Consider the following 26,703-nt stretch of genomic DNA (forward strand, 5'->3'; position numbering starts at 1 on the left):
ACTGTCCCTATCAAACACTCCCAGGACAGGTACAGCATGGAGTTAGATACAGAGTAAAGCTCCCTCTACACTGTCCCCATCAAACACTCCCAGGGCAGGTACAGCATGGCGTTCAATACAGAGTAAAGCTCCCTCTACACTGTCCCCATCAAACACTCCCAGGACAGGTACAGCACGGAGTTAGATACAGAGTAAAGCTCCCTCTACACTGTCCCCATCAAACACTCCCAGGGCAGGTACAGCATGGCGTTCAATACAGAGTAAAGCTCCCTCTACAATGCTGCCTGAAAACACTCGCAGGACAGGTACAGAACGGGTTTAGGTACAGGGTAAGGCTCCCTCTACGCTGTCCCCATCAAATGCTCCCATGGTAGGCCCAGATTGGGTTAGATGCAGAGTAAAGTTCCCTTTCAGCTAACCCCATCAAAAACTCCCAGGACAGGAACAGCACGGGCTTAGTGTCATGTGAGACTATCTTTAGGAGGGGGATAAAAGTCTATCTATTGGATTGGCTTTTGTGAACTTAAAGACAGTGAAGGATTCTTGCTTTTCTGGTTTTGTATTTGAGTTTAAGTGTGTGTGGACAATGGCTCTTTCAGAGGCTCAGAAGTTTTTGGGGGTGGAGAATGTCACACGCAGTACCTTACGGACAGAGACGAAAAGCAGACTGTTAAACTTGGCAAAAACATTGCAGTTAACATGACCTGACAAAATGCGAAAAGATGAGGTAATTATGGCAGTGGTTAAACATTTGAAGTTGCCTGAGATAAAGTCTAACTTATTGGAAATGGCAAAAATTCAGTTGCAAATCAAACAAATGGAACATGAGAAAGAATTAAAGTGGCTTGAATACGAAAGAGAGAGAGAGAGGAAAAAGAAAGAGAGAGAGAAGAAAAAGATAAAGAAAGGGAGATACAGATCAGGGAAAAAGATAAAGAAAGGGAGTTTGAACTGCGGAAAATGGCCATGAAACATGACAAAGAACAATGAACAAAGAAAATTACAGCACAGGAACAGGCCCTTCGGCCCTCCCAGCCTGCACCGATCCAGATCCTTTATCTAAACCTGTTGCCTATTTTCCAAGGTCTACTTCCCTCTGTTGCCCACACGACAGTTAAAATTAAAATTGGCAGACGTAAAGGGAAACGTACAGTTGGATGATAGAGATGAGGATAGTGAGAAAGAGTGTCATTGTCGAAGGCTTGGTGGGAATCTATTTAAATATGTCCAAGCATTGCCAAGGTTTGACAAGAAGGAAGTGGAAGCCTTTTCCATTTCATTTGAGAAGGTAGCTAAACAATGCAATGGCCACAGGACATGTGGGTATTACTGATTCAGACAAAGCTGGTAGGTAGAGCTTGTGAAGTGTTTGCATCACTACCGGAGGAGGTATCTGGAACGTATGAGGAGGAGAAGAAATCCATCTTAAGTGCATATGAACTAGTGCCTGAAGCTTACAGACAAAGGTTTAGAAATTTAAGGAACGAATTTGGTCAAACATACATGGTGTTTGAAAGGCTCAAACAGAGTAATTTTGATAGGTGGATAAGGGCTTTGAAAATAGACCAAACGTATGAAGCTCTCAGAGAAATTATACTTTTGGAGGAGTTTAAAAATTCAATTCCTGATGTAGTGAGAACTCATGTGGAAGAGCAGAGGGTTAAAACTGTGAGATTAGCAGCAGAAATGGCAGATGATTATGAATTAGTTCATAAATCAAAGATTGGTTTCCGACATCAGTTTCAGCCGGTGAGGGATAGAAACTGGGGAGATGAGAAATACTCAAGTGGCTAAGGTAAAGGTGATCTGATGGGGGACAATAAAGAGAGTGTACCTCAGATTAAAAAAGAAATCCAGGAGGGTGGAAAAGAAATGAAAAGTTTCAAATGTTTTCACTGTAATAAACTAGGCCATGTAAAGTCACAGTGTTGGTGGTTGAAGAAAAGCACTGGGAAGGCTGATGTGGTAAAACAGGATAAGACAGTCGGGTTTGTTGAAGTGATAAATGAAAGCCCAAGTGAAGCGAAGGAGGTGAAAAAGATTGTACAGCCTGATCAAGAGGTGATTGATAAGAAGGTGCCAGATGCCTTGAAAGAATTTACTTGTGTGGGTAAAGTTTACTCGTGTATTCGGAGGAGCAGGTAAAGAAGTCACAATTTTAAGAGATACGGGAGCTAGTCAATCTTTGATGGGAAGAGATGAGGAGTTATGTAGGTTGGGAAGAATATTGCCAGAAAATGTGGTAATATGTGGAATTCAGGGTGAGAGGAGTAGTGTTCAATTATATAAGGTAAGGTTGGAAAGTCCAGTGAAGGGTGGTGAAGTGGTAGTAGGTGTAATAGAGAAACTATCTTGTCCAGGGATACAGTTTATCTTGGGCAATGATATAGCTGGATCGCAGATGGGAGTGATGTCTACTGTGGTTGATAAGCCAGTGGAAAATCAGACAACCTAAGTGTTGAAGGACGAGTATCCTGGGATTTTTCCAGATTGTGTTGTAACAAGGTTGCAAAGTCACAGGTTAAGACAAGAGGAGAAATCAAAGAGTGAAGATAAAGTTGAAGTGCAATTATCAGAAACGATTTTTGATCAGATGGTTGAAAAAGAACAAGAACAGATGGAGGATGAGGCGGATATTTTTAGTTCAGGAAAATTGGCGGAATTATAACAGAAAGATGTAGAAATAAACCGGATGTATCAGAAAGCATACACGGAAGAGGAATCTGAGTGTATACCAGAGTGTTAATACCGCAAAAGTGATGTCTTGATGAGAAAATGGAGACCTTTGCATATGCAGGCGGATGAAAAGTGGGTAGAAGTTCATCAAGTAGTATTGCTGGTAGGGCATAGAAAGGAGGTGTTGCGAGTTGCACATGAGGTACCAGTGGGAGGTCATTTGGGAGTGGACAGACGTTCATCAAGCAGCATTGCCGGTAGAGTATAGAATGGAGATGTTGCGAGTTGCACATGAGGTACAGTGGGAGGTCATTTGGGAGTAAGGAAAACTCAAGCTAAAATACAGAAACATTTTTATTGGCCTGACTATATAAAGATGTCGTTAAATTTTGTCGGTCATGTCACACATGTCAAGTGATAGGGAAACCTCAAGCAGTGATAAAACCACCGCCCTTAATACCCATTCCAGCATTTGAGGAACCTTTTACAAGGGTCCTAATTGGTTGCGTAGGACTCCCTTCTAAAACAAAAAGTGGGAATCAATATCTTTTGACTATAATGGATGTGTCTACTAGGCCAGAGGCCATTCCAGTACGCAACATTACAGCTAAAAAGATTGTGGAGGAGTTACTGAAATTCTTTACTAGATATGGACTACCCACAGAAATACAATCGGATCAAGGATCAAATTTTACCTCGAGGTTATTCAAAGAATTTATGGGTAGCTTAGGAATAAAACAATTTAAATCAACTGCGTACTATCCAGAATCGCAGGGAGTGTTCGAAAGGTGGCATCAGACATTAAAGACAATGTTGAGGGCTTATTGTCAAGATTATCCAGAGGATTGGGATAAAGGAATCCCATTCGTACTGTTTGCAATTAGGGATGCACCAAATGAATGAGTCAACTAAATTCAGTCCTACTGAACTAATTTTTGGTCATGAGGTAAGAGAACCACTTAAATGATTAAGGAAAAATTGGTGAGTGAGAAATCAGAACTTACATTATTGGATTACGTGTCACATTTTAGGAAGCAATTATATAGAGATGGGGAATTGGCTAGACAACATTTAAACGTTGCACAAAATGTGATGAAACGGGTAGCGGACAAGAAATCCAAAGTTCCTAGTTTTGCCAGTGGAGATAAAGTTTGAATATTGTTGCCTGTGGTTGGTGAACTTTTAAAAGCAAGGTTTTGTGAACCTTATCAGATTGAAAGGAAATTAAGTGAGGTGAATGATGTGGCAAGAACGCCAGATAGAAGGAAAACTAACCGAGTGTGTCATGTGAATATGCTTAAAAGGTACTTTGAAAGGGAAGGAGAGAAAAAGGAGGTTTTAATGATTCTAACTCAAAGTGACGAACCAAATCCAGATGACTGTGAATTTGACATACCTCAAAATAAATTCAAAAGCGAGGATGTTCTTAAAAATTGGGATAAATTGTTGAGTTACCTTCCAGAGGAAAAACAGACTGACCTGAAAGAGTTATTGATATCACATGGGCAAGTTTGTGGCGATAAGTTGGGAAGCATTAAAATGTCTATACATGATGTAGATGTGGGAAATGCTGTCCCAGTCAAACAACATCCTTATAGACTTAACCCTTTAAAATTGGCACAGTTTAACAAAGAGATTGAAAGTATGCTTAAAAATGGCATAACTGAAGTGGGTTGCAGCCAATGGAGCTCACCCATAGTGATGGTACCTAAACCGAATGGTACCCAACGGTTGTGTGTGGACTAGAGAAAGGTTAATGCAGTTACAAGAACGGACTCTTATCCAATCCTAAGTTTGGACGATTGCATTGAGAAAGTGAGACAATGAGTTTGTATTTCCAAACTGGATTTACTTGAAGGTTACTGGCAGGTACCTTTATCCAACAGGGCGAAGGAGATCTCAGCTTTTGTGACTCCAGATGGTATATACCAATTCAAAGTTATGCCATTTGGCATGAAAAACGCCCCAGCCACCTTTCTACGGTTAACTAACAATGTTGTTTCAGGATTACCCAATTGTGCGGTATACATCGATGATCTGGTAATTTTCAGCCAGACATGGAAAGAACATTTTAAACATCTGATGGAGTTATTCGATCGATTTCAGGAGGTGGGTTTGGTGATAAACCTAGCCAAAAGTGAATTTGGAAAAGCCCAAGTCACTTTCCTTGACCATACAATTGACTAACAGGGTCGAATGGTCACACGGGATGTGAAACCAACAGTTATTGAGGAGTTTCTAATACCCAAGAGACAAAGGGAAATAATGTGATACCTTAGCATGAGTGGATTTGAGCGAACATTTGTGCAAACTTTTTGCTGGGTGGTTGCTCCACTGATGGACTTGCTGAAGAAACATCAAAACTTTCAGTGGACAGTGGAGTTTCAACAGGCATTTGACTGCCTGAAAGCTGTGATAACCAATGCTCCTGTGTTGGAGAATTACAAGGGACTCTGTGATCAGACCGAACTAAAGTATCTGACTTCAAAGAGAAATGCTGAGGCGTAGAGAATTGGACAGATCGTGCAAAGACCTTCTTGTTCAAAGAGACTGTCAATCGAGAAGGATTCCAGTTGGAGGAAGAAGAACTAAAATTGGCTATGTTATTATACCTGTTTGCGTGTTTTTTTCTTAAACAAAAAGTATATTTATTGTCTGCATTTCTTAAAGGAAAGTCAAAAGGTGAAACGTGAAACCATCTTGTAGTTGATGGTTTTTTTTTTCTTGGGGGAGGTGTCATGGGAATGTCATTTTAAGAAATGTTTGTCTGCTCAAGTGGCTGCAGTGATGTCAGAGTGTGGGTGGAGCTGAGCTCTGGCTTTGCTTTTTTGTTTCACTTTGATGAAACGCTTGGGTGTGTCTGTGTTTTAGTGTTGGAGCTGCAGCCAGCCAAATCAGGTGCAATTTTGATCTCACTGCCATCTAAAGACTATTTCTAGATCATTTGGTGAATTCAGAGTGATAACTACTCTCAGTAGAGAATTTAAACCTGATGTGCTTCTGTAAAAAGGGTTTTTTGTCTTATGGATGTTAAAAGGAAAGTTTAAGGATTACTTAGAGTGTTGTATTCTTTGGGAAGTGCATTTGAATTGATGGTTGCTAAGATGTTCACTGTGTGTTTTAAAAAGGTTAACTGAGTTCATAGAATAAACATTGTTTTTCTTTGAAAATGACTTTTAAATTTCTGCTGCACCACACCTGCAGAGTGGGCCGTGTGCTCCCCATACCACAATCTTGTAAAAGTTGTGGGTCAGGTGAACTCCATGATTTACTTTGGGGTTCTCTAAACCCTGGCCCATAACAACTGTTCCCAACAAATACACCCAGGCAGGTACAGCACGAGGTTAGATACAGAGCAAATCTCCCTCTACACTGTCCCCATCAAACACTCCCAGGACAGGTACAGCACGGGGTTAGATACAGAGTAAAGCTCCCTCTACACTGTCCCCGTCAAACACTCCCAGGACAGGGACAGCATGGGGTTAGATACAGAGTAAAGCTCCCTCTACACTGTCCCCGTCAAACACTCCCAGGACATGTACAGCACAGGGTTAGATACAGAGCAAAGCTCCCTTTACACTGTCCCCATAAAACACTCCCAGGACAGGTACAGCACGGGGTTAGATACAGAGTAAAGCTCCCTTTACACTGTCCCCATCAAACACTCCCAGGACAGGTACAGCACGGGGTTAGATACAGAGTAAAGCTCCCTCTACACTGTCCCCGTCAAACACTCCCAGGACACGTACAGCACGGGGTGAGATACAGAGTAAAGCTCCCTTCACACTGTCCCCATCAAACACTCCCAGGACAGGTACAGCACAGGGTTAGATACAGAGTAAAGCTCCCTCTACACTGTCCCCATCAAACACTCCCAGGACAGGTACAGCACGGAGTTAGATACAGAGCAAAGCTCCCTTTACACTGTCTCCATCAAACACTCCCAGGACAGGTACAGCACGGGGTTAGATACAGAGTAAAGCTCCCTCTACACTGTCCCCATCAATCACTCCCAGGACAGGTACAGCACGGGGTTAGATACAGAGTAAAGCTCCCTCTACACTGTCTCCATCAAACACTCCCAGGACAGGTACAGTAGGGGGTTAGATACAGAGTAAAGCTCCCTCCACACTGTCCCCGTCAAACACTCCCAGGACACGTACAGCACGGGGTGAGATACAGAGTAAAGCTCCCTTCACACTGTCCCCATCAAACACTCCCAGGACAGGTATAGCACAGGGTTAGATACAGAGTAAAGCTCCCTCTACACTGTCCCCATCAAACACTCCCAGGACAGGTACAGCACGGGGTTAGATACAGAGTAAAGCTCCCTCTACACTGTCCCCATCAAACACTCCCAGGACAGGTACAGCACAGGGTTAGATACAGAGCAAAGCTCCCTTTACACTGTCTCCATCAAACACTCCCAGGACAGGTACAGCACAGGGTTAGATACAGAGCAAAGCTCCCTCTACACTGTCCCCATCAAACACTCCCAGGACAGGTACAGCACGGGGTTAGATACAGAGTAAAGCTCCCTCCACACTGTCCCCATCAAACACTCCCAGGACAGAAACGTCACTTACCTCTGCACCCATGAACTGTCCCAGCCCTGGCGGAAATGACAGTGATGAGATAACGATCGTTACCACAGCTGGATAAATCAACCGCCTGAAATATAAAGACACAAACATTTCAAGGCTGCTGCTGGTTTAGACACTCATCAGTCCCTCGCTCTCCTAGAGATATTTGTGCACTGACTGGTGTCTCAGTATCTCCATATTCCCAACAACCCTCCCTTTCACTGTAGCCTCCTACAACCCTCCAAGATCTGCGCACTCCTTTAATTCCGGCCTCTCGACTATCCCCTCATTCCCATCGCTCCACATTGATGGCTGTGCCTTCAGCTGCCTCGGGAAAACCCTAAGCTCTGGAATTCCGACTCTCACTCCCTCTTTCCTCTAAGACTGACCTCTTTTTACCAAGCTTTTGGAGACTAGTCACATTAAAAAAAAATTGTTTCAGGGACATGGGTGTCACTGCGTCGGCTCAGCATTTACTGCCTATTGCTAATTGCACCTCCAAATGGTGCAGGGTTAGCCGCCATCTTGAATTTTCTGCAGTCTGTGTGGTGTAGGTACATTCACACCGCTGTTAGGGAGAGAGTTCCAGGATTTGACCCAGCGACAGTGAAGCAACGGCCAACATATTTCCCAGTTGGGATAGTGAGTGACTTGGAGGGGAACTTGCAGGTGGCGGGTGTTCCCCATCTGTCTGTTACCCCTTGTCCTTCTAGATGGTAGAAGTGGCAGGTTTGGAAGATGCCGTTGAAGGAACGTTGGTAAGTCACTGCAGTGTATTATGGAGATGGTACACGGCTGCCACTGTGCGTCGGTGGCGGAGGGAGGGAATGTTTGTGGTTTGCGTGTCGCTCGAATGGGACTGTTTTGTCCTGGATGGTGTAGAGCTTCGAGAGTGTTGTTGGAAGCCGTACTTATCCAGGCAAGTGGCAGAGTTTCCCATCACAGTCCTGACTTATATCCTTGTAGATGGTGAACAGTGGGGAGTCAGCAGGTGAGTTACTCTCTGCAGGATTCCCAGCCTCTGACATGCTCTTGTACACATTATATTTATCTGGCTGGTCCCAGTTCAGTTTCTGGTCAATGGCAATCCCCAGGATGTTGATTGTGGGGGATTCAGCGATGGTATTGCCATTAGCTGTCAAGGGATGATGGTTACATTCTCTCTCATTGGAGATGGTCAGTGACTGGCACTTATGTGGCATGAATGTTACTTGCCACTTGCCGGCCCAAACCTAGATATTGCCTAGGTCGTGCTGCATTCGAACATAGGAACAAACTTGGGTCATTCAGCCCCGCGAGCCTGTCCCACTATTCAATGAGATCATGGCTGATCTGTGGCCTAATTCCATTCCATAGACCTGCCTTTGGCCCGTATCCCTTAATATCTTTGCTAACAAAAATCTATCCAACTCAGACTTAAAATTAACAACTGTTCCAGTTTCAACTGCTGTTTGTGGGAGAGAGTTCCAAACCTCTACCAACCTTTGAGTGAAGAAGTTCTTCCCAACATCTCTCCTGAATGGTCTGGCCCTAATGTTTAGACTCTGCCTCCTAGTTTTAGAATAACCAGTGGAAATAGTTTATCTTAATGTACCCTGTCTTTCCCTGTTAATGTCTTGAATACTTCGATCAGATCACACCTTAAGCTTCTAAATTTGTGTAATCTCTCCTTGTAACTCAACCCCTAGTTGGACATGGACTGCTTCATTATGAGTCGTCGCGCATGATGCTGAACATTGTGCAGTCATCCGCGAACATCCCCACTTCTGACCTTATGATGGAAGGAAGGTCATTGATGAAGCAGCTGAAGGTGGTTGGGCCTAGGACACTACCCTGAGAAACTCCTGCAGTGATGTCCTGGAATTCAGATGATTGACTTCCAACCACCTTCCTGTGAGCCAGGCATGTCTCCAACCAGTGGAGAGTTTTCCCCAATTCCCATTGACCCCAGTTTAGCCCGGGCTCCTTGATGCCATACTCGGTCAAATGCTGCCTTGATGTCCAGGACAGTCACTCTCACCTCACCTCTGGCATTCAGCTCTTTTGTCCATGTTTGAACCAAGGCTGTAATGAGGTCAGGACCTGAGTGACCCTGGAGGAATCCAAAGTGAGCGTCCATGAGCAGGTTATTGCTGACTAAGTGCCGCTTGAGGGCACTGTTGATGACTCCTTCCATCACTTTACTGATGAGCGAGATGAGACTGATAGGGTGGTAATTGGCTCGGTTGGATTTCTCCTGTTTCTTGTGCATAGGACACACCTGGGCAATTTTTCACATTGACGGGTAGATGCCAGTGTTGTACTGGAATAGCTTGGCTGGGTGTGCGGCAAGTTCTGGAGCACAGGGTAGCATGGTGGTTAGCATAAATGCTTCACAGCTCCAGGGTCCCAGGTTCGATTCCCGGCTGGGTCACTGTCTGTGTGGAGTCTGCACGTCCTCCCGCTGTGTGCGTGGGTTTCCTCCGGGTGCTCCGGTTTCCTCCCACAGTCCAAAGATGTGCGGGTTAGGTGGATTGGCCATGCTAAATTGCCCGTAGTGTCCTAATAAAAGTAAGGTTAGGGGGGGGGGGGGTTGTTGGGTTACGGGTATAGGGAGGATACGTGGGTTTGAGTAGGGTGATCATGGCTCGGCACAACATTGAGGGCCGAAGGGCCTGTTCTGTGCTGTACTGTTCTATGTTCTAAGTCTTCAGTACTATTGCCGGGATATTGTCAGGGTCCATGTGGGGAAATAGTAAATCCAAGTTTTGAAAATATTGCAACTGTGGAAAAGTATACTGTGGGAACACATCATGTTTTCAGAATCCAGACCACAAATGTGACAATGTAACAAATGTATACAGCCAGTAAGTTAGATACAAGTGTGGGTGCTGGTATGGAGCGCCAATCAGAATTTACAATTCAAAACTTGTAAGCCAATAGGGGGCAGAGAGTGTGGGGGGGGGGGGGGGGGGAGAGACCAGATGGTGGAGATATAAAACCCTTGGCACACATGATGCTTTCTCTCTTTGTTCTCTTTCTTTTGCCCCTCTGGGCCTTGTGTTTCTCTTGTTTATATTTGAAACTGTACTAACCAAGTTTTGAAATAAACACAATCTCAATCTACCACTGGATCCCGACTCTTATTGGAAAATAAGAGATTCCACAGCCCATAAACCTTTGCAGTATCCAGTGCCTTCAGCCGAATTGTATTGGCCGAAGACTGACATCTGTGATGCTGGAGACCTCCGGAGGAGACCAAGGAGCTCAAACTTTGTTTGCTTAAAGCAAGTTGTCGCATGCAGAAGCACGATGGTCGGCGGCAATTGTGCTTCTCGATGATGGCAGCTAATGGGCCAGGATACAGGGTAGAACTCACCCACTCCGCTGAGATCAGAGTGAAGACGGCAGCCTCAGTGCGAGTGCGACTTTGAAAGTTCCAGGAGTTTGGCGAAAGGGGCATTGCTTACTCCAACTTTTCTTTTACCCTGTGGAATGTGGTTTTGAATCTATTTTAGGGGGAAGCAGCTATAGCTGTTTGAGGAGTCACTGCTCAGGGTCTTTCGGGGCTGTGGGTGAAGATTTGTCGTGGAATTCCCCCAGGGGGTTGGTCGGTGTTTGGATCCTGCTCTTCTGGCTATGTATTAGCGATCAAGATCCTGGGGAGACAATCTCAAAATCTGCGGGTAATCTGAAGGTTGGAACCATTGAGAACTGCGAGGAGGACAGCATGTAACGTCAAAAGGGCAGAGACAAGTTGGTGGGGTGGGCAGAGAAGCAGCAGATGCAGTTCAATGCAGAGAAGTGTAAGGTGATAGGAAGAACATGGAGAGACAATATAAAATAAAGGGGTTAAGTCCTGAAGGGGTGCAGGAGCAGGGGGACTGAGTGTATCTGTACATCTGAATGTATATTTGGAAGGCAGACTGTAGACGGAATCGAAACTTTGGGTCAATTTACATGGTGATGGCCCATCTCCAGGAAACAAAGAACGAGTGCTCAGGTAGCCGAGACTGTTCCAGACAGTCCGGCGCCACTACACCAACCAGAAGACACAAACAAAGCAAGGCCAACGGCCACTTAGGACACACCCAGCCATCAAGGCACCCGCCCCTTTATTGGCTTAGATCAATGGCAGTGATCAAAAAGCGACCCAATTAATTGGGACCAAGTTTAAGGCCCGCCTAAAAGCACGCAAAGCCCCTCCAAGTATAAGAAGGAACCCCCACCAAAGGTTCAGTCTCTTGGATTCGGCTCTCAAGCGGAGAGACCCATCCACCAGCATCACCAGAAGCAAGTTCAAGGTCAACGCTCGCTACCAGACGGACGAGCTTAGCTGTACTCCTGTTACCTCTTCAAACCCAACAGCCTCAGATCCAAACAACGGCCATTGTTCCTCTGACCTAAGTTAAGTGTAGGTGTTAGTGATAGATATAGTTTAGCCTGTAGTGTTATTGTGCATGAGTGAATCATAGTGTGTGTAAATAAAGTAGTATTGACTTTGAACTAACTAACTGGTGTGTTGGCTCTTTGATCGGTATTCGGGTTGAACCTTGTGGCGGTATCGAGAGATACCTGGCCACTCTGCAAGTATATTCATAATTAGGATTAAGAAAGGTGACCTTATTAATCACCATATTTACAGCAAGTAAACAGAGCAACAGTTGGAAACCAAAGAGTTGGGACGAAGCAAGAGAGGAAATCATAAAGAGAGCATGACAGGAATGGACAGTCAGAGAGTACAAATCTGAGAGTAAATCAGCAGTTTAAGGCTAGACACGACAAAAATAATAAAAGGACAAAACTAAACCCTCTGCATCTGAACTCACATAGCATTCAAAACAAAACAGATTAACTCATCAGGCAAATAGAAATGAATGAGTGAAATCCGATAGCCATTGCAGACAGGACTACAGGGTGACACAGATCGGGACCTGAATATTTATGGGTCTGGAAACATAGAACATAGAACATAGAACAGTACAGCACAGAACAGGCCCTTCGGCCCTCAATGTTGTGCCGAGCCATGATCACCCTACTCAAACCCACATATCCACCCTATACCCTTAACCCAACAACCCCCCCCTTAACCTTACTTTTATTAGGACACTACGGGCAATTTAGCATGGCCAATCCACCTAAACATTTAGTAATTTTTTTTTTTTAAATAATTTTTATTCAAATTTTTAACAACAAATTTTCTCCCAACAATAAAATAAACAAGGTATAGAAATAAACAGAAAGAAGAGCCCCCCCCCATACAAAGCAATAAATTAATAACAATACAAAAAAAAGAAAGTAGCAAACAAACAGTCACAAAAATAAACCCCCTTAACAGACCCCTAACCCACCCCCCCTTGCCCTTCCCCCCCCCGGGTTGCTGCTGTGATTGACCACCCTCTAACCCTACACCAGAAAATCGAGAAAGGGCTGCTACCGCCGGAACAACCCTTGCACTGACCCCCTCAGGGCAAACTTGACCCTCTCCAGCCTGATGAACCCGGCCATGTCGTTAATCCAGGCTTCCGGGCTCGGGGGCTTCGCGTCCCTCCACTGTAAAAGAATCCTGCGCCGGGCTACTAGAGATGCAAAGGCCAGGGTACCGGCCTCTCTCGCCTCCTGCACTCCCGGCTCCGATGCTACCCCAAAGATTGCGAGGCCCCAGCCTGGTTCCACCCTGGAACCAACCACCTTGGACAAGGACCCCGCCACCCCCTTCCAAAACCCCTCCAATGCCGGACACGCCCAGAACATGTGGTTGTGATTCGCCGGGTCTCCCGAACACCTCCCGCACCTGTCCTCTCCCCCAAAGAACCGGCTCATCCTGGCCCCAGTCATGTGCGCCCTATGCAGCACCTTCAGCTGAATTAAGATGAGCCGTGCGCAAGAAGAGGACGAGTTCACCCTCCCCAGGGCGTCCGCCCACGTCCCCTCGTCGATCTCCTCCCCTAGCTTCTCCTCCCACTTCGCTTTCAGCTCTTCCACCGAGGCCTCCTCCTCCTCCTCCTGCATCACCTGATAAATTGCCGCGATCCTACCCTCACCGACCCACATCCCCGAGAGCACCCTATCCTGCACCCCGCTCGGGGGCAGTAGCAGGAACTCCGCCACCTGCCACTTAACAAACGCCCCAATCTGCATATATCTGAAAGTATTCCCAGGGGGGAGACCCCATTTCCCCTCCAACTCCTCTAAAGTCGCAAACTTCCCATCAAGGAAAAGGTCCCCCATCCGCCTGATGCCTGCCCTATGCCAACTCAAAAACCCACCATCTATTCTCCCTGGTGCAAACCGGTGATTGCCCCGTATCGGGGCTCACACTAAGGCCTTCACTTCCCCCCTGTGCTGCCTCCACTGCCCCCAAATTTTGAGGGAAGCCACCACTACTGGACTTGTGGAATATCTTGCCGGGGGGAATGGAAACGGGGCCGTCACCAATGCCTCCAAACTCGCACCCACACAGGACGCCGCCTCCAACCTCTTCCATGCGGCACCCTCCCCCTCCATCACCCACCTACGAATCATTGCCACATTGGCAGCCCAGTAATACCCACAAAGGTTGGGCAACGCCAAGCCGCCTACCTCCCTTCCTCGCTCCAGGAATACCCTCCTCACTCTCGGGATCTTCCGCGCCCACACGAACCCCAGAATACTCTTATTAACCCTCCTAAAAAAAGCCTTTGGGATCAATATGGGGAGGCACTGGAAGAGAAACAAAAACCTCGGGAGCACTGTCATCTTAACCGACTGGACCCTGCCCGCCAAAGAGAGTGGCAGCGCATCCCACCTCCTAAACTCCTCCTCCATCTGTTCCACCAGCCTCGAAAAGTTTAGCCTGTGCAGGCCCCCCAGCTCCTAGCTATCTGGACCCCAAGATATCTAAAGCTCCTCTCCGCCCTCTTCAACAGGAGCTCCCCTATCTCCCTCTCCTGGTCCCCCAGGTGCAGCACAAACAGCTCACTCTTCCCCACATTGAGCTTATAGCCCGAAAAATCCCCAAACTCCCCCAGTATCTTCAACACCTCTGGCATCCCCCCCGCCGGATCCGTGATGTACAACAGTAAATCATCTGTGTACAGCGACAACCGGTGCTCCTCTCCCACCCTGCACAATCCCCCTCCAGTTCTTCGAATCCCTCAGCGCCATGGCCAAGGGCTCAATCACTAACGTGAAGAGCAGGGGAGACAAGGGGCACCCCTGCCTCATCCCCCGGGACAGCCGCAAGTTCTCCGACCTCCTCCCATTTGTCACCACACTCGCTACCGGGGAACTATACAGCAGCCTCACCCAGCTAATGAATCCCTCACCAAACACAAATCTCCTCAGCACCTTCCACAGGTAGCTCCACTCCACCCTGTCAAAAGCTTTCTCCGCATCCATCGATGCTCCTATCTCCGCCTCCCCATCCGCCGACGCCATCATCATGACATTAAGAAGCCGCCGCACATTGACATTCAGCTGCCTCCCTTCACAAACCCCGCCTGGTCCTCATGGATAACCATCGGGACCACATCTTCCACCCTCCTGGACAGTATCTTAGCCAACAACTTTGCGTTCACGTTGAGGAGCGTGATCGGCCTGTAAGACCCACACTGGAAGGGGTCCTTATCCCGCTTCAGGACCAGTGAGATTATTGCTCTAGACATGGTTGGGGGCAAAGCCTCCCCTCCCTCGCCTCATTCAGGGTCCTCACATGCAGCGGGCCCAGCAGATCTGAGAACTTCTTATAAAACTCCACCGGGAACCCGACAGGTCCCGGTGCCTTCCCTGTCTGCATGCTCCCCAGCGCCTCCATCAGCTCCTCCAACTCGATTGGGGCCCCCAGACCCTCCACCCGCTCATCCTCCACTCTTGGGAACTCCAGCTTATCCAGAAAGTGGTCCATGCCGCCAACCTCCCTAGGGGGCACCGACCGGTACAGCCCCTCATAAAAGGATCTGAACACCCCATTAATGTCCCTACCACTCCGCACCAGGTTCCTTCCTGCATCTGTGGCTCCCCCTATCTCTCTCGCTGCCTCCCGCTTCCGGAGCTGGTGGGCCAGCATCCGACTTGCCTTCTCCCTGTACTCATATACCTCCCCCTGTGCCCTCCTCCACTGCGTCTCCGCCTTCCGGGTGGTCAGTATATCAAACTCCGCTTGGAGACTGCGACGCTTCCTCAAAAGCCCATCCTCCGGGGCATCCGCATATCTCCTATCCACCCTTATCATTTCTTCCACCAGCCTCTCCCTCTCAACCCTCTCACTGTGTGCCTGTGGTGAATGTGATTCACACCGGATTATAATTTGTATATACATGTGTCTATATTGTAAGTCCAGTTGCACTACCTGACCACCAGGGGGAGTAGCTCTGGGAATGCTCAAGAATTGTGCTGGGCTTCTCCCTTGGCTCCGCCCAGGACTCCTCCCCCTGGAGCTGCTGTATAAAGATCAGTGCCACATGGTCAGCCGGCCAGTTTACCGAAAGTTCAATGGCTAACAGGCTGGCTCTGTTGTGAGTATATTAAAACCGCTATTCTAATCCTGCAAGCACGTGTCCGTAGAATTGTTGGTTCCAACAATTTAATATACTCAGGAAACAGTCGAAGAAATCATGGAAGCAGCCCTCAAGCCCGGACGCCTAGAACTCGACCCACAGGATGCAGAGGCTAAGGAAATGTTTTCCCACTGGCTGAGATGTTTTAAAGCCTACCTGGCAGAAGCCAGCACCACCGGAACAACGGAGGAACAAAAACTCAGCCTACTGCACGCGAGAGTAAGCCACAGAATCTCCACACAGCTGAATCCGGCCGGTTCTTACACCGCAGCGCTGGCAATACTGGACAAAATGTACGTTAGGCCCATTAACGAGGTTTATGCACGCCACGTGTTTACGACTCGCCGTCAGCGGCCTACAGAAACGCTAGCCGAGTTTGTAAGGGAATTGAACAATCTTTCCAATGACTGTAGTTGTCAAGCCATTACCGCGGCTGAACATAGGGAGCTTGCTGTGCGGGACGTTTTCGTAGCGGGCCTTAGATCGAACTATGTGCGCCAAAGACTGCTAGAAAAGGGGGCCCAGGACTTAGACACTACTGTGGAGGCTGCTACCACTATGGAAGTTTCCTTCCGCAGCCTCACCTCGTTTCCCGCGGACCCCGCAACCTCATCGTGGACCCCCGACCAACAGTCACCCCAAGCCTGTGCCACACTGCCCCCCAGCTACCGCGCTGCCAAAGCCAGTTACTCTGCTGCCCCAGCCAGTTATTCTGCTGCCCCAGCCAGCTACTCGGCTGCTCCAGCCTGCCATTTCTGTGGCCAAAGCCAGCACCCGCGGCAGCACTGCCCAGCTCGATCCGCGACCTGCAGCAGCTGCGGGCGAAAAGGACACTATGCCAGAGTGTGTCTGGCGAAGATAACCCCAGCCTCTAACTCTCCCACGGCTCAAAGCACTTGTTCCGCCCCAGCCTCTAACCTTCCCATGGCTCAAAGCACTCGTTCCCTGAATTCACAGGCCTGCAGGCCCCGAAATGCTGCAGCCTGTATGCCAACTCCGCCCCCACCCGACATGTGCGACTCATGGGGGCGGCCATCTTGGCAATCCTCCTCCATGCGGCCGGCCATGTGCGACTCATGGGGGCGGCCATCTTGGGATCCATCCCCTTCAAACTCTGAAACTCACCTCGACGACTACGAACTCAGAGGGCAGTCATCACGGGGCCACTCCAGCACAGCTGATCGAGCCGCCGACTACCCGCAACTCAGCGCAGTCACCCTGGATCAATCCCGCCCCAAGCACCTACGAAGTTCGATGGCGGAGGTCCAGATCAACGGGTACAGCACGCCATGCCTCTTTGACTCCGGGAGCACCGAGAGCTTTATACATTCAGAGCTGGTAAGACGCTGTTCGCTTTCTATTTTTCCGGTGAGCCAAACTATCGCCCTCGCTTCGGGCTCCCACTCAGTCCAAATCCAAGGACGCACCGTTGCTACGCTCACAATTCGAGGCGCTAGTTATTCAAAATTTAAACTTTATATCCTGCCCGACCTCTGCGCCCCACTCTTATTAGGCCTGGATTTCCAGTGCAACCTCAAGAGACTCACCCTCAGTGTCGCCGCGGCCCCTGCCCCCACTCACTATCTGCAGCCTAGCCACGCTGCGCATCTCCCCCCCCCTCCTTTCTTCGCCAATCTCACTCCAGATTGCAAACCAGTAGCTACTCGCAGCAGGCGATACAGCCTACAGGATAGGGTCTTTATCCGATTGGAGGTCCGAAGGCTGCTCAGTGAGGGGATCATAGAGGCCAGTAATAGTCCCTGGAGAGCTCAGGCGGTGGTCGTCAAGACCGGGGAAAAATTTTGCATGGTCGTCGACTATAGCCAGACCATAAATCGCTTTACGCTCCTAGACGTGTATCCCCGCCCCAGAATTGCAGACATGGTTAATCAGATCGCCCAATATCGGCTATTTTCCACGGTGGATCTGAAGTCTGCATACCACCAGCTCCCAATCCGCCCGGAGGATCGCCACTCCACGGCATTCGAGGCCGATGGTCGCCTCTTCCATTTCCTCCGGGTCCCTTTCGGCGTCACTAACGGGGTTTCGGTGTTCCCACGAGCAATGGACCGAATGGTAGACCAGTACGGGCTGCGGGCCACGTTTCCGTATCTGGACAATGTTACCATCTGCGGCTATGACCAGCAGGACCACGACGCCAACCTCCACCGTTTTCTCCAAACGGCACAGAAATTAAATCTCACTTATAAGAAGGAGAAATGCGTTTTCCGCACAAACAGACTGGCCATCCTCGGCTACGTCGTGGAGAACGGAGTCCTGGGCCCAGACCCGGATCGCATGAACTCCCCCTCCCTCATTGCCCCAAGGCCCTCAAACGGTGCTTGAGGTTCTTCTCATACTACGCCCAGTGGGTCCCTCAATATGCGGACAAAGCCCGCCCACTCTTTAAGGCCACACGATTTCCCCTGTCAGCTAATGCGCGCCAGGCATTCAGCTGCATCAAGGAGGACATCGCCAAAGCGGCCATGCGGGCGGTGGATGAATCCACTCCCTTTCAGGTTGAGAGCGACACCTCAGAGGTAGCTCTAGCAGCCACTTTAAATCAGGCAGGGTGGCCCATTGCATTTTTCTCCCGTACCCTATCCGCTTCAGAACTCCGACACTCCTCAGTCGAGAAGGAAGCACAAGCCATCGTGGAGGCTGTTCGTCACTGGAGGCACTACCTCGCAGGTAGGAGGTTCACCCTCATCACCGACCAACGATCGGTTGCCTTTATGTTTGACAACTCGCAAAGGGGCAAAATAAAAAATGATAAAATCCTTCGGTGGAGGATCGAACTCTCCACCTATAGTTACGATATTAAATATCGACCGGGGAAGCTCAACGAGCCCTCGGATGCCCTATCCCGCGGGACATGCGCCAGCGCGCAGATCAGCCGTCTGAAAGCCATCCACGTTGCCTCTGCCATCCAGGGGTCACCCGGCTCGCCCACTACATCAGAGCCCAAAACCTGCCTTTCTCCAACGAGGAGGTAAAAGCGGTCACCACGGACTGCTCGATCTGTGCGGAGTGCAAACCGCACTTCTATAGACCACCTGGTCAAGGCTTCTAGGCCCTTTGAACGCCTTGCGATCGATTTCAAAGGGCCACTCCCCTCCACTAACAAGAACATTTATTTCCTCAACATCATCGACGAGTTCTCCCGATTCCCTTTTGCCATTCCATGCCCTGATATGATCTCCCACACAGTCATTAGGGCCCTGCATAGTGTCTTCACCCTGTTCGGTTTCCCCAGCTACGTACACAGCGACAGGGGTTCGTCCTTCATGAGCGACGAGCTGCGTCAGTACCTGCTCGACAAGGGCATCACCTCGAGCAGGACTACCAGCTACAACCCCAGGGGGAACGGGCAGGTGGAGAGGGAGAAGGCGACGGTCTGGAAGACCGTCCTACTGACCCTCCGGTCTAGAAAGCTCCAAGTCTCCCAATGGCAAGAAGTCCTCCCAGACGCGCTCCACGCAATCAGATCCCTCCTCTGTACAGCTACAAATCAAACCCCTCACGAGCGACTCTTCATTTTCTCTAGGGACACTACCACGGGAGTCTCACTTCCGGCGTGGCTGAGGACACCAGGCCCGGTCCTCCTGAGGAAACACGTCAGGGGGCACAAAACTGACCCCCTTGTTGAAAAGGTGCGCCTCCTCCATTCCAACCCCCAGTACGCATTCGTGGAGTTCCCGGATGGTCGCCAGGACACAGTATCCCTTCGGGATCTGGCACCCGCTGGATCCAGCCCCCCCCCCCCCCCCCCCACCCCAGCTGAGGAACCCCTTACCCCGTTCCCTATGCTGCCGCCCCCTCGCGCCCCGATTCCGCAAGCTCACCCCACCGGTTACACGCGCCAGAACCAGCTCACCCCCAGCACCCCCCAGTCTCCGGTCGAGCCAGAAGTGGGCAGCACGGTAGCATAGTGGTTAGCGTTATGGCTTCACAGCTCCAGGGTCCCAGGTTCGATTCTTGGTTTGATTACTGTCTGTGCGGAGTCTGCACGTTCTCCCCGTGTCTGCCTGGGTTTCCTCCGGGTGCTCCGGTTTCCTCCCACAGTCCAAAGATGTGCAGGTTAGGTGAATTGGCCATGATAAATTGCCCTTAGGTTAGATGGGGTTACTGGGTTACAGGGATGAGGTGGACGTGTGGGCTTAAGTGGGGTGCTCTTTCCGGGAGCCGGTGCAGACTCGATGGGCCGAGTGGCCTCCTTCTGCACTGTAAATTCTATGATAAAAGTGTATAAAGTTCGGACGAGACCCGCCGCGGAATCTGCCATCGTACCCCAGCTCTCAACACCCACCCAGCCACTGCAAGAGGCTGCAACCCTGGTGCTCCGCAGATCGAAAAGAACAATTCATCCACCGGACAGACTAGCTCTGCGAGCCACCACCCCCGCTGGACTCGGTTTTTTTCACAGGGGGTGAATGTGGTGAATGTGATTCACACCGGATTATAATCTGTATATACATGTGTCTATATTGTAAGTGCAGTTGCACTACCTGAACACCAGGGGGAGTAGCTCTGGGAATGCTCAAGAATTGTGTTGGGCTTCTCCCTTGGCTCCGCCCAGGACATTTCCCCCTGGAGCTGCTGTATAAAATCAGTGCCACGTGGTCAGCCGGCCAGTTCACCGAAAGTTCAATGGCTAACAGGCTGGCTCTGTTGTGAGTATATTAAAACCGCTATTCTAATCCTAGAAGCATGTGTCCGTAGAATTGTTGGTTCCAACAGCGCCCGAATAGATATCAGCTCCCCTCTAACCACCGCCTTCAGTGCTTTCCAGGCCACCCAACTTGCACCTCCCCGTTGTCATTAGCTTCCAAATACCCCTCTATCCCCCTCCGGAGACGCCCACATACTTCCTCCTCTGCCAGAAGCCACACATCTAACCTCCACAGCGGGAGCTGATCCTTCCCCTCCCCCAGGTCCAGCGAATGCGGAGCATGGTCAGATATGATTATCGCCGAATAAACAAAAAAGTCAATCTGGGAATAAGCTTTGTGGACATGGGAGAAAAAGGAAAACTCCCTATCTCCCGGCCTCAAAAACCTCCAAGGGTCTATCCCTCCCATCTGATCCATGAACCCCCTCAGCATTGAGGCCGCCGCCGGCCTCTTGCCCGTCCTTGACCTCGAACGATCCAGAGCTGGATCCAACACAGTATTGAAATCCCCTCCCAAAATCAAGTCCCCCGTCTCCAGGTCCGGGATCCGGCTCAACATTCGCCGCATGAAGCCCGCATCATCCCAGTTGGGGGTGTATACATTAGCCAGAACCACCCGCTCCCCTTGAAGCCTACCACTCACCATTACGTATCTACCTGCACTGTCCGCCACCACACTCGACACAACAAACGACAAGCTCTTGCCAACTAAAATCGCCATCCCTCGATTCTTCGCATCTAGTCCTAAGTGAAACACATGCCCAATCCAGCCACTTCTCAGCCTCACCTGATCCGCTACCTTAAGGTGCGTCTCCTGGAGCATAGCCACGGCCGCTCCCAACCCCTTCAAATGCCCCGGGACCGCTTTACCGGTCCATACAGCCCCCTCACGTTCAATGTGACCAGCCGAATCTGGGGGGGGTCTTCCCCCTCCCTCTGCGCTGGTCAGCCATAGCTCTCCCTCGGCTCACCATGTGCCCTCAGAACCCCCCAGGCCCGTTCCCCACGGTGGTAGACCCCCCTCCCAACCTCCCCCATCACCAGCAGTTCCCCTTCGGCCCCTGCAGCAGCAACCCGGTAAACCCCCCCTATTCCCCTCCCCCCCAAGCTAGGGCCCCCCCTAGCTGCATAACCCCTTCCATCGTACTTGCGTCAGTCAGCCGACTCCTGCTGACCCCGGCTGCTCCCGCCAGCCCAACGACGCCCCCCCCCCCCCCCACCGATGCAACACAACCACCATTTCCCCCTCCCAGTGACTGCCCCGCCCACTGCTCCTCCAGCGTCGGAAGAAAACCCGCGATTCCATCCCAAACCCCGTCCCTCCGACCCAACACACGGGAAAAAGACGGGCACATGACCCAGCGGGACCGCGAACAGCTCCCCAGCCCTCCACCAGTGGAAAAACGAAAAAGCACCCAAATAAATAAATAACAGCCCCAAAAAGCAAAAATGCAGAAAAGCAAAAAGGCATCATCAAACACAACCAATAAAAACGAAAGGATACCAAGGAGGACAAAGCCTCTGGACTATTTACATCATTCCCCAGCCCCCCAGTCCTCAGTTCGAGTCCAGCTTCTCTGCCTGGACAAAGGCCCAGGCCTCCTCCGGAGAATCGAAGTAGAGCTGGCGATCCTTGTAAGTGACCCAGAGGTGAGCCGGCATTAGCAGGCCAAACTTCACCCCCTTCCTGTGAAGCACTCCCTTCGCCCGATTGAAACCAGCCCTTCTCTTCGCCACCTCCACGCTCCAGTCCTGATAGATCCTGATCTCTGCATTCTCCCACTTGCTGCTCCTTTCCTTCTTCGCCCATCTCAGCACACACTCACGGTCAACGAAGCGGTGAAAATGGACCAGCACCGCCCTAGGCGGCTCGTTCGGCCTGGGCCTCCTCAACAGCACTTGATGGGCACCCTCCAGCTCCAAGGGTCCCTGGAACGACCCCGCACCCATTAACGAGTTCAGCATCACAGCCAAGTAGGCCCCCAAATCCGAACCTTTCAGCCCCTCCGGGAGGCCCAGAATCCGCAGGTTCTTCCGACGGGAGCGGTTCTCCATCTTCGCTAGCCACTTCTTGTGGAGCGCCTCGTGCAACTCCACCTTCACTGCCAGGCCCAGGAGTTCGTCCTCGCTGTCCGAGGCCTTTTGCCGCATGATGAGACCATCAATTCACAAGACACGTGGTTGGAAGTGAACAGTGGTTTTAATAGCCTTACAACTGAGCCTGCCTGCGATGAGATGAACTGGCAGCAGGCTCACAACTGCAGATCTTTATACTTCCGATTAGTGGGAGGAGCCATGGGCGGAGCCCAGTACAAACTCCTCATCTCCCCCTATGGACAGAGCCGCGCAACAGCTCGTATGCAGAGCTCACAAGGACACAATCCATATGATACAACACAGTGTGAATTACTAGGTTTATAATTCACCACATTCACCCCCTGTAAAAAAATCAAGTCAGGTGGGGGTGATGGGTCTACAAATTGAGGCGGTCCAGCGGCCGAGTTGTCCTTTGGGATCGGCGAAGCACCGGGGTTGCAGCCTCTTCTGGTGGCTGGGTGATGGCGGTCGGTGAGGGTACGATGATGGACTCCGAGCTTCGGTACCCGACTGGTTCGACTGGCGAAGGGGAGCGCCGGAAACCCATAGGCGCAGGGGCGCGGAGCACGGGCAGTGAACCGATAGGTGCGGGGGTGCAGGGCGCGGAGGGTTGGGTGGGGTGAAGTATGGGGCATACCTCGGTGGTAGTAGTGGTGGGGTTTGATCCTGCAGGCGCCAGGTCCCGGAGGGAAACAGTGTCCTGACGGCCGTCAGGGTACTCTATGAAGGCGTATTGGGGGTTTGAGTGGAGTAGGAGCACTCTCTCTACAAGTGGGTCAGTTTTGTGTGACCGGTCGTGCTTCCGGAGGAGAACCGGGCCCGGTGTCTTCAACCATGCTGGGAGCGAAACTCCCGTGGTAGTGCCCCTAGAAAAAACAAATAGCCGTTCGTGAGGGGTCTGGTTGGTGGCTGTACATAGGACGGACCTAATAGCATGGAGCGCGTCGGGGAGGACCTCCTGCCAATGGGAGGTCGGGAGATTCCTGGACCGGAGGGTCAGTAGGACGGTCTTCCAGACCGTCGCGTTCTCCCTCTCCACCTGCCCGTTCCCCCTGGGGTTGTAGCTGGTAGTCCTGCTCGAGGCGATGCCCTTGTCGTGCAGGTACTGACGCAGCTCGTCGCTCATAAAGGACGCACCCCTGTCGTTGTGTAAACCGAACAGGGTGAAGATGCTGTGCAGGGCCCTAATGACTGTGTGGGCGGTCATATTGGGGCACGGGATAGCAAAGGGGAAGTGGGAGAACTCGTCGATGACGTTCAGGAAGTACACATTCCGATTGGTCGAGGGGAGTGGCCCTTTGAAATCGATGTTTAGGCATTCAAAGGGCCGGGATGCCTTTACCAGGTGGACTTTGTCTGGTCTATAGAAGTGCGGTTTGCACTCCGTGCAGACCGGGCAATCCCTGGTGATGGCTTTTACCTCCTCGGTGGAGAAAGGCAGATTTCGGGCTTTGATGTAGTGGGCGAGCCGGGTGACCCCCGGGTGGCAGAAGTCATTGTGGATAGCTTTCAGGCGGTCGTCTTGCGCGCTGGCGCACGTGCCGCGGGACAGGGCATCTGGGGGCTCGTTGAGCTTCCCCGGTCGATACATAATATCGTATTTGTAGGTGGAGAGTTCGATCCTCCACTGTAGGATCTTATCATTTTCAATTTTGTCCCTTTGTGAGTTGTCAAACATGAAGGCAACCGATCTTTGGTCGGTGATGAGGGTGAACCTCCTACCTGCGAGGTAGTGCCTCCAGTGTCGTATAGCTTCCACGATGGCTTGTGCTTCCTTTTCGACTGAGGAGTGTCGAAATTCCGAAGCGGAGAGGGTTCGGGAGAAAAAGGCGACTGGTCTCCCTGCCTGATTCAGAGTGGCTGCGAGAGCGACCTCTGAGGCGTCGCTCTCCACCTGAAAGGGGACGGATTCATCCACCACCCACATGGCCGCTTTGGCGATGTCCTCCTTGATGCCGGTGAAGGCCTGGCGAGCCTCATCTGACAGAGGGAAGAGTGTGGTCTTAAATAGTGGGGGGGCTTTGTCCGCATACTGAGGGACCCACTGGGCATAATACGAGAAGAATCCCAGGCACCTTTTGAGGGCCCTGGGACAATGAGCGAGAGGGAGTTGTAAGAGGAGGCGCATACGGTCCGGGTCGGGGCCCAGAACTCCTTTTTCCACGACATAGCCGAGGATGGCTAGTCTGGTAGTGCGGAAAACGCATTTCTCCGTGATATACGTGAGGTTGAGTTTCTGGGCAGTCTGGAGAAATCGATGGAGGTTGGCATCGTGGTCCTGCTGATCATGGCTGCAGATGGTGACGTTGTCCAAGTACGGAAACGTGGCCCGCAGCCCGTACTGGTCCACCATTCGGTCCATTGCTCGTTGGAACACCGAGACCCCATTCGTGACGCCGAAAGGAACCCGGAGGAAATGGAAGGGGCGGCCGTCTGCCTCGAACGTCGTGGAGTGGCGGTCCTCCGGGCGGATTGGGAGCTGGTGGTATGCAGACTTCAGATCCACCGTGGAGAAAATGCGATACTGGGCGATCTGATTCACCATATCTGCAATCCTGGGGAGGGGGTACGCATCAAGGAGCGTGAACCGATTAATGGTCTGGCTATAGTCCACTACCATTCGGAATTTTTCCCTGGTCTTGACGACCACAACCTGAGCTCTCCAGGGGCTATTACTGGCCTCTATGATCCCCTCACGTAGGAGCCTATGGACCTCGGTTCTGATAAACACCCTGTCCTGCAGGCTATACCGCCTGCTGCGGGTGGCTACGGGTTTGTATCCCGGAGTGAGATTGGCAAAGAGTGGAGGGGGGTTGATTTTTAGCGTCGCTAGACTGCAGATAGTGAGTGGAGGTAGGGGCCCGCCGAAGCTGAGTGTGAGGCTTTTGAGGTTGCACTGGAAGTCGAGTCCCAGTAAGAGTGGGGCGCAGAGTTCAGGGAGTACGTATAGCTGGAAGTTCGAGTAGCTGGCGCCCTGAATCGTTAGGGTTGCGACAGTGCGCCCTTGGAGGTGAACAGAGTGTGAGCCCGAAGCGAGGGAGACCGTTTGCCGTACAGGGAAAATAGGGATCGAACAGCGTCTTACCAGATCTGGGTGTACGAAGCTCTCGGTGCTCCCGGAGTCGAAGAGGCATGGCGTCCTGTAGCCATTGATTTTAACGGTCATTAACGAGTTGCGGAGGTGTTTCGGACGCGACTGGTCCAACGTGACCGCGCTGAGTTGCGGGTAGTCGGCGGCTCGATCAGCTGTGCTGGAGTGGCCCCGTGATGACTGTCCGCTGAGGTTGTAGTCTTCGAGGTGAGTTTCAGAGTTTGAAGAGGATGGATCACAAGATGGAGGCCCCCATGAGTCGCACGTGTCGGGTGGGGTCGAAGTCAGCATATAGGCCACAGCATTTCGGGGCCTGCGGGCCTGCGAGTTTTGGAAGCGAGTGCTCTGGGCTGCGGGAGAGTTTGGAGAGGGGGATTTCTTCACCAGGCAGACCCGGGCATAGTGTCTGCAGCTGCTGCAGGTCGCGTTGCGGGCTGGGCAGTGCTGCCGTGGGTGTTGGGGCTGCCCACAGAAATGGCACACTGGGGCTGCGTAGTAGGTGGGTGGCCGTGCGGCGCAGGCCTGGGGCAGTCGCTGGTCGGGGGCCCAGGATGGGGTTGCTTGGTCCGCGGGGAACGAAGTGAGGCTGTAGAACGAGACCTCCATGGTTGTAGCTAACTCTACAGTGTCCTCCAAGTTCTGGGCCCCTTTTTCGAGCAACCGCTGGCGTACATAGTGTGACCTGAGCCCTGCCACGTACACATCTCGGACAGCGAGCTGGTCGGCTGATACAGCTTGATAATTGCAGCCCTGAGCTAAGGATTTTAAATCCCGCAGGAATTCGTCCAGCGACTCCGCGGGGCGCTGGGTCGTAAAAATGTGGCGCGCGTAGACCTCGTTGATGGGCCTCATGTACATTCGATCGAGCATGGCCAGGGCCGCAGTATACGAGGTAGTACTGTTAAGTTGAGTAGAGATACGGTGGCTCACCCTTGCGTGCAGTAGGGTGAGTTTCTGCTCCTCCGTAGTGTCTGAAGTGCTTGATTCAGCCAGGTAGGCCTTGAAACATCTGAGCCAGTGTAGAAAGATTTATTTCGCCTCTGCAGCCTGCGGGTCGAGTTCTAGTCG

At 51.0% G+C, this 26,703-nt stretch overlaps 1 protein-coding gene across 1 annotated transcript in view; it reads right to left on the reverse strand.

Moving 5' to 3' along the window:
- Positions 1-26,703, reverse strand: part of LOC119951016 (chloride channel protein-like) — a 171,700-nt gene that overhangs the window by 61,027 nt on the left and 83,970 nt on the right. The window contains exon 5 of the mRNA XM_038774050.1: positions 7,263-7,347. Coding sequence (XP_038629978.1) covers positions 7,263-7,347 — 85 coding nt within the window. The remainder of the gene's footprint in view (positions 1-7,262; positions 7,348-26,703) is intronic.

This window comes from Scyliorhinus canicula, chromosome 16 (genome assembly GCF_902713615.1).
Source record: "Scyliorhinus canicula chromosome 16, sScyCan1.1, whole genome shotgun sequence".
NCBI classification, from domain to species: Eukaryota; Metazoa; Chordata; class Chondrichthyes; order Carcharhiniformes; family Scyliorhinidae; genus Scyliorhinus; species Scyliorhinus canicula.